Genomic DNA, 8,371 nt, shown 5'->3' on the forward strand with positions numbered 1-8,371 from the left:
GGTTGGAAGAGACCCCCAAGATCATCAGCTCCAGCCCATGCCCTGGCCCTGCTCTCTCTCTGCTCAGGCAGAGGAACAGAGAGCAGCTCCTGCCCTCAGCTCTGGGGGCTGTTGGTGCCTCTGGAAGGTGCACACAACCTAACAGTCTCACAGCACAGAATTCAGGGGCTCCTAGAGTTGAGCTCAAAAGTGCTGAGTTCATTCTCCAGTTCCCAGCTTCCCAGTGCCTCTGGGAAAATGTTAGAGCATTACTGCTGCCAGCAGAATTTTCCCATCAGCAGAAATCATAGAATCATAGAATGTCAATGCTTGAAAGCCAAAGATGGTATTTCACACATCTAAAGATATTTTAAATTGATGATTTGCAAAAACATTTCTAGATTTCGGCCTTCCATTTTAACTTGCAGAGAGTAACTTTGGAAGGAGAATCATAGAATCCCAGAGTGGTTTGGGTTGAAAGGGACCTTAAAGGTCATCCAATTCCACCCCCTGCCATGAGCAGGGACACCTCCCACCAGCCCAGGGTGCTCCAAGCCCCATCCAGCCTGGCCTGGAACACTCCCAGGGATGGAGCAGCCACAGCTGCTCTGGGCAACCAGTGCCAGTGCCTGAGCACCTCACAGGGAAGGCTTTCCTCCTCTTTATGGAGTCATGTCAACTATTTACAGTACTGAGAAGGAACCTGGGCTGCAAATCCAGGCAAGGCTCAGGACTGCAGAGAGGGAAGTTCTAAAGTGAGAACTCTTAGATCTTTCATTTTAAGCATGTGGTACAAGGATGTGATGACATTGTGGGACACTGAATGTGGCAGTGTCAGCAGCCCCAAGGCCAATCCAAGTGGCAGCAGCAGCGGCAGAGGAAAATCGAACACTCTTTGCTTGGTGTTGGAACAGGACAGCACACATCCCATCCATACCTATTAGCACCTCAACCCCACCAAGTCCCTGCTGACCACAAGAGAGGGATGAGTCTGCAGGGGCAGGGACTGAGCACAGCCCGGGGTGGTGACACACAGCCAGTGCTAACCAGTCTCTTAACGTGCAATTCCAAGGTGGCAGAGCTGTGCCAGAGACAGGGACACTTGCTCTCCATCAGGGCAGGTGGTGAGATTAAAGCTTTCCTCTCCACTCTCAATATGTTTTCCTCTGGAGAGCAACTGCTGATACAACATCTATGCTGAGAAGAACAGTGTGTCAGCTCAGTGCAAAATGGGAATGGGAGGGAGATTAAATATGGCTATTCCCTGTCTGCTGTCCATGAACAGCAACTTAGAGCACACAAAGATGGGGATGAAGTTCATGTCACTCTTACCAGGACACTCTTGACGTAGCCAGCAGTCTCCAGGGTCTGGGGAAACAGAATGAGATCATGTCAGCAAGCGGACAGGCTCAAACAAGAAACAAACCCCAAACCCAGGGCTGACAGCCCTGTACACAGCAGTCTTTAGCCCAGTGTTGCCTCCAGCTGAGGGAGTCTGGACACTGCCCCTCACAGGTGCTGGATCCAGCCACCAGCAGCTCTGGATGTGCTGCAATAGGTCAGGCATGCCAGTGCAATGCATACTCAAAGAGTTTTTCCAGACACCAGATCACTTATACCCAGTTCAATCACACTAAGCACAGAAATGCTGCCAGGCCCCACTGACCAGCATCTCCCAGAACTCCCAGCAGCCCTAGCCTAGGCTTCTCCTCTGTTCTGGCCTTGGCTGTGAGAGCAGCAGTGAACATCTTACCTTGGAGAGTTCATCAATGAGGTTTTGCTGCTCAATAACTTGCAGTCTCAGGAAATCTACTTCTCTCTCTTCCTGGCTGTGGTCAAGGTCATTTAAGGAGCTTGGTCTCCTGATGGCTCCTGTTCTCTGCCTCTGAAAACCAAAACCCACAGGGCACAAGGGGGAATGACCAGGAGGCTTTGCCAAAGGACATGTCTAACCCTTCCCTTTACAGTGTGTGATGCATCTCTCTAATGGCTGTTCTGGCAGCTCTCCTGCTCCCCTTGCTGAGCCTCACAGCTGGGCTGCAAACATGCCACGTGGCCCTGATCCTCCGGCTGGAAAAAAGGGCAGAGTCACAGTACAGGTCCCCCAGGGATTACAAGGTGATTCTTGCAGGGAAGTCAAAGGTGAATCAGAGAACCCCAGACTGGTTTGGGTTGGAAGGCACCTTAAAGCCCATCCAGTCCCACCCCTGCAGGGGCAGGGACACCTCCCACGAGCCCAGGCTGCGCTGCTCCAGATCCAACCTGGCCAGGAGCACTCCCAGGGATGAAGTAGGGAGCTGTGTGCCCATATGGAAGCTGAGCAGCTCCTGAGGGAGCAGTGGCCTTATCAACACATACAAATCACACAATTCCTTTCCTTCAGAGCTGCTTGTTCTCAAGGCTAAAACACATCTAGACTGTGTTTTTGTTTATATAAAACCAAACACGCCCATGAACCACAGCACAGCACTGGAAGTCTCAGCAAGCAAGTAGGGAGCTGTGTGCCCATATGGAAGCTGAGCAGCTCCTGAGGGAGCAGTGGCCTTATCAACACATACAAATCACACAATTCCTTTCCTTCAGAGCTGCTTGTTCTCAAGGCTAAAACACATCTAGACTGTGTTTTTGTTTATATAAAACCAAACACGCCCATGAACCACAGCACAGCACTGGAAGTCTCAGCAAGCCCCAGAGCAGGGACAGTGTCCTCTGGGACCTCCAGGTATGGGGTGAGCTGAGCCCTCCCGGAGCACAGACACTCACCATCGCGATGTTTTCCTGCGTCACGAACTTCAGCTTGTTCTCCATCCGGCGTAAGGCATGTGACAGCTCCTCATTCTTCCTGCTCAGGCGTTTGTTTTTGTCCAGAATGGGCTTGTACTGACTCTCTGCTTCCCGGAGGCGTTTCAGCTGGGGGTAAGGAGAGAATGAACACTCTAGAGCTTTGGCAGCAAATGCATTGATCATTTCCTTTATCTGTCACACTAGCAGCATTTTCTCCTGGTGCAAAGCAGAGCTGACCACATTCTCTGGGTATTTCTTTTTCCATTTGCCATTGGGAAGGCATCATTCCTCCTCCATGAGATATTCAACCCATGCAACAAGTGTCCCATGTATCTATTGATGAATGCATTCCATTCCATTTCATTCCACACAAATGTGTTCCATGTGCTTATTAATTACTCTATTTGCTTTCAGAAAGAAACAAAATTAACTGCAGCTAGTGTCACCTTAAATATCCACAGCCACACAAGCAAAGAGGAGCGACTGCCACAGAAGCAAAGAGCAGCGTGTGGTGGCACAGCCCCGAACACAGAGCTGAGGAGGAGGAAGAGCAGCCACCTCCACCAGGAGTTCCAAGCAGCACAGGTGAAACCGTGTTGGCATTCTGGGGCCAAGCCATGGCCCATCAGCTTGCCCATAAGGCCTGGGCACTGCTGACTCACCAGCTCGTTCCTCTCCTCCGAGAGCAGCGCGTTCCTGTCCTCCAGCTTGCGGATGATGCCGCTGAGCTCCGCGATTTTCAGCTGGAAGCGCCGTGCATCCTTTTCATCCAACTGCTGTTCCTAAAACAAAGATCAACTGCAAATAGCTGCCCCTAAGTGCCCAGGCAACAGCACACTGTCACAGCTCAACCTCTGGCTTATCCCAGCTCCAAACATTCTGAAGGGCTCTCGGGCAGCATGTGACCCATGGAACCCAAGTGACCATGGAAAGCTGCAGGATGAGACTGATGGAAAGGCAGGAGTGGAAATGTAACAAAGAATGCAAATGCAAAGTATGTATATGTATATGTCTATGCATATGCAAATACAGAGGCACAAATGGCAAACTTGGAAACAGAAGGGAAAACCTCCGAGCTGAGGGCCATGTTCCAATGGTGCCACTGTTGAACTGAGAGCTTGAGACACTTCACCCACTCTGAGGACTTGGCCGTAAGAAAATTACAGTAAAATTACTGGAGTACAAATGGGGAAGGTCCATACAATTGTGCCACAGCAGAGGCTCTTCTGCCACCAGGCTGTGCCCCTTATGGGCTTCTTCAGGCAAAGCCCCAGGGGCAGCACTTTGTCTGAGTGAACATGCTTAAATCAAATCAGAGGTGACTAGAGATACAGGTACACATGTTCTCATTCAGAATCAGAGAGAAGTTACAGCTATCGACAAACGTGACAGACTTTCCTCCTTCTCTAGGACTTATTCTGGTCTTTGGCAGAAGTTGAGTACAACTAGAAAGAGACAAATTAGTGTCCACAGTGCTGGTGGCACTTTTGGGAGGTCTAGGGTTCCTCATTCAACAGGTGCAGGAGAGGCTTGGGCCAAAGAATAAAACAGATTGGTTTGCTCATGTAGAATTTTTACACTTGCACTGAGAAAACCAAGGCTGCTGCAAAAGAAATCTTGATGAGGATTAGCGATGAGGACAACCTGCACAGTCAGAGGTACGAGGTCAGTTCCCCCAGGGGGTTAGCTGGGCAAGGCAACGCCAAAGCAGAAAGGTGCCACATTGTGGACTGAAATTGAATGTTCTGGGCATTGCAGCAAAGAGGTGGGAGAGAAGAGGCTGGGAGTGTTTGATTGGCTTTGTGCCCACAGGCAGCAGGAGGACTCAGCTCAGGAGAGCGGAGCCAGCAGCAGTATCCCAGGCGGCCGAGAGCTTCCCGTGCCTTCCCATCCCCTCTGTAACTGGCCTTGTACATCTGCTCCCCAGCCCCACTGCTAGCAGCTCCCAGAGCTCACACACATACATCACTGGGTGAGAAATGCATTTGCATCGTTTGTTGGCAGAATCGTGTCAAACTGTCAAACTAAGGCAGGTGGCTGAGCATGGAACAGTGAGGAAAGGAAGAGAGAGAACAGGAAAAGTTCACCCTGCTGACAAAACTGAACCAAACCAACCAGGAAACGAAATGACAGAAAGCAAGAGCTCTCCCGTGGCGAGGTCTGGTTGGAAATCTCAAGGCTCTGGTGCAAACAGGCGCCTCGGGGCTGCCCCGCACGGCCAGGGGAGAGCTCTGGCTCAGGGTGCACTCATCAAGATTCTGTCACTTGGTGCTCGTTTAGGTGAAACCACGTGAAAGTGCTTACGGGGCTTCCCGATTGCTCTGAAGCGTCTCCTGCACCACTTGCATAAGGAAGTTCCCGCTTGGGGCTGCTCAGATGCCGGTCAGACTCTTTGAGCTGGGACAGTTGTTCATCTAAAGCCTCCTTTTGGAGCTGTAGTCTCTGAGCATGCCCGGCTTGCACCCCTAACTCTCTCTCCAGCACGAAGACTGCTCTGTCTTTAAACTTAATCTCCTCCATCTACAAGGAGAACAGAACACAGTCACTCAGGCGGCAGCGGCTCAGCACCTCCGGGGGGGAATACAGCGGCACTGCCCGGGCTGAGAACACCGGGCAGGAGTGTCACCCTTCTCCGGGGCCACTCGGAGGGAACTGCTTTAAGCCACTGGCAGAAATCTACGAGCAACACGTCACAAAAGTGAACGAATTACTGCAGAATACCTTAAAACAATTAAAACTGAACATTCACATCACTGTTTCATTGGTTGACTCTAATATTTCAATGATTTTGCAGCATTTTTGCCTGGATGTCAGAGTTGGAAAATTTGGATTCACAATTTTGAAAGAAAAATATTAAAAGTTAAGCATCCTTTTTAATTTCCAAACTCTAGAAGGAATATCAATTTTTAATTCCTCCCTCCCCCCCACAATCTCCCATGTGAGGAATTGAATTATCCTCTTTCCATGGGAAGTTTTGCTTACATATCATAAACATTGTGCAAAACCATTATGTGCTTGAATGACAAATGTCCAGTGACCTCTTAATTCTCTCATTTCCTGTTTGCCTGTGCAGAGGAGCTGTGCACATCCCATGGGATCAGCCAGGATCTGACCCCTGGAGCCTGGTGAGAGCTCCCAAGGATGGTTGGGATTAGCCAGGATCCGACCCCTGGAGCCTGGTGAGAGCTCCCAAGGGTGGTTGGGCTCTGCCTGGGTATGGGCAATCACTAATCCCAGCCCAAACTGCCCTCGGTGCCTGCACTGCCGCACAGCTCTGCGGCAGGAGCTCTGCTCTTCCTGCTGGATCACACACATTCACATGGACAGAAAGCATTAATTGCACTCACACCCCACATGTGTTACAGACACTGATCCTATGGAACAAAAGAAATTGCACACATCCCCTCAGCTCTCTGTGATCTGCTTCCACACATCAGAAACACAGGATTTTGGCATAAGTATCTGAGGCTTTAGATACTCAATTTCCATGATCAGTTTTTAACCTGTCCTGCTGCAAACAGGAACATTCTGCCTTGTGAGAACTGTGGTAATACTTTTATCTCTGGTCTGTCTGTAAACCTGGAGAAAAATGACATTGGGAATCAACAGTCATTCCAAGGACTTTGTGTCCAGGAAGTGCCAACATGGGGAAAAGCAGGTGCTGGCAGCTCACACAGGTAGCAGGAAACTGCTTCGCTCAGGTGTGTTTGGGTGGAGGGAGGATTCCACCTTGGACCTGGGAAAGAGACTCTGTGGGAGAGGACACAGGGGGTGGAGTGTGACATCCCTCTGGGGCACAGCGAGGAGGCTGCAGAGGCACCAGCTGAGGAGCATTTTCAGCTCATCACCCCAGTGTGCCCACAGTGGGAGGCTCCACGTCCCAGTTCCAGTGGGGAGTGCCCTGCGGGGTGAGGCTGCCCAGGGCGTCCGGCCCTTCAATAGCCACAGGGAGCAAACACTGAGCCACAGGCCCAGAGAGATCCCAATGGCCCCGGGGAAGAGCCAGCCCAGAACCGACAGCGTGGGACAAGTCATCAAGACCTGCAGGGAAACTGTACTTCGACGTCAATCAGAATCGAGATCTCTCAGTAAGCCGGAGCAAATCAAACGCATTTTGGGTGCCATGAACTAGAGCTGCTTCCAACAGTGCCCACACAGGCAGCGCCTGCTAACTTTGAATGAAACAAAGAGCTAATGCCTCCCAAGCACCTGAGGTGCTGCTGCTAAAAGCCTAACAAGGGATGGACATACAGATGAAAAGGAAACACTTCATCAAGTGATTATTTGTTTACAACGCGCAGAATATTGGGTAACTGATCCCTATTCACATGAAAACAAAGACACATTGCAACAAAGGCAAAACATGAAACTGGGAGGAACAAAGAAACTGGAGAAGACACAAAACACAGCATTTCACTAATGGTTTGTTTTCCAGAAAAAAACCACCCAAACAACCTAAACAAAATCTTCACAAATCACAAGAAACATCGACATTCACATTCTCCTTCCTATGCTTCAGTTCCCACCACGAAACATGCACATCAGTTTGGTGTCTGCAGCCCGTTATTAGACAGAAACCTTGCAGAAACAGCACGCACGGAAGGAATCACTCCCTGGAAAACACCATTTAGCACATTCACCGCAGTACGGAGAGGAAAAGCCACGAGACAGGACTCACTGGACGCGATGCTCAGGCACACGCCAGGGGGCTCAGCCCAGCCTGGCTGCATGCTGTGCTCGATGTGCTGCTGGATGTGTCTGCTGGATGTGCTGCTGGATGTATCTGCTGGATGTGCTGCTCGGGAAGGGGTGTCAGCGCGCAGGAGCATCCAACCCCCTGAGCGGCACCGCGGGTATCCCGCTTCGTTCCAGGGGTGGGATGAATATGTATGTGGGATGCTAATTAATAACCAGCCCCTGGGCACAGCTGGTGCCAATTACAGACACCAGCCCGCGAAGGGGACTCTGCTGCTCCCTCCTCGCGCTCCCCACCGCGGTGCCCATCACGCTCCCACACGCAGCTGGCTCTAAGCAAGGGCTCCTTTCAGATTATTCCTTCCATCCTGATTCCAACCCTACATGTAGGTTCCTGCTTGGGAAATTCCTGCCTAAAACATTCCTGGGGCCTTTGCAAATTGACAGGTGCCATCAGAACTGGCCTTTGGAGCTCACAGTGCCTGAGATCAAAGCCAGTCCCTCCAGGCACGGGGTCAGCAGAGAAGAATCCCTGTCCAGCTGGAGCTGCTCCAGGACAGACACATTTCCCCGTGGACACAATGTCAGAGCTGGCAATTAGGACACATGAGGAGACCTGTCCCCTGCCTTGAGGGGACTGCCAGGCCCCTGTCACCAGGCTGATGACAGAGGGCCCGGATGAAAGGAGAGGGGATGAACCCTCCAGTGTGACACCCCTGAGAGAGGATCGGGCACACAGGGGGCACAGGGGGACATGTGCCCTATGTGCAGTGTGCTTGTTTGCAGTCCCTCTTTGTCCTGGTGGTACCTGTCACCCAGCAGCAGCAGCCAGATTAACTCAACCCCAGGCAGCTCAGACCAACCCCAGTGTAACTGTCCAGTGCCCCTGGTGAGTGCTGTGAGATGAAGACCT

At 51.2% G+C, this 8,371-nt stretch overlaps 1 protein-coding gene across 1 annotated transcript in view; it reads right to left on the reverse strand.

Annotated features, from left to right (window-relative positions):
- Positions 1–1,311: 1,311 nt before the first annotated feature.
- LOC103808195 (janus kinase and microtubule-interacting protein 3) overlaps positions 1,312–8,371 on the reverse strand; it is a gene marked incomplete at both ends in the record, with an annotated part of 12,193 nt that continues 5,133 nt past the window's right edge. Inside the window, 5 exons of the mRNA XM_009080962.1 lie at positions 1,312–1,347; positions 1,733–1,864; positions 2,743–2,889; positions 3,426–3,545; positions 5,068–5,283. Coding sequence (XP_009079210.1) covers positions 1,312–1,347; positions 1,733–1,864; positions 2,743–2,889; positions 3,426–3,545; positions 5,068–5,283 — 651 coding nt within the window. The remainder of the gene's footprint in view (positions 1,348–1,732; positions 1,865–2,742; positions 2,890–3,425; positions 3,546–5,067; positions 5,284–8,371) is intronic.

The sequence above is a fragment of the Acanthisitta chloris genome, unplaced genomic scaffold (assembly GCF_000695815.1).
Source record: "Acanthisitta chloris isolate BGI_N310 unplaced genomic scaffold, ASM69581v1 scaffold43228, whole genome shotgun sequence".
Lineage (NCBI taxonomy): Eukaryota > Metazoa > Chordata > Aves > Passeriformes > Acanthisittidae > Acanthisitta > Acanthisitta chloris.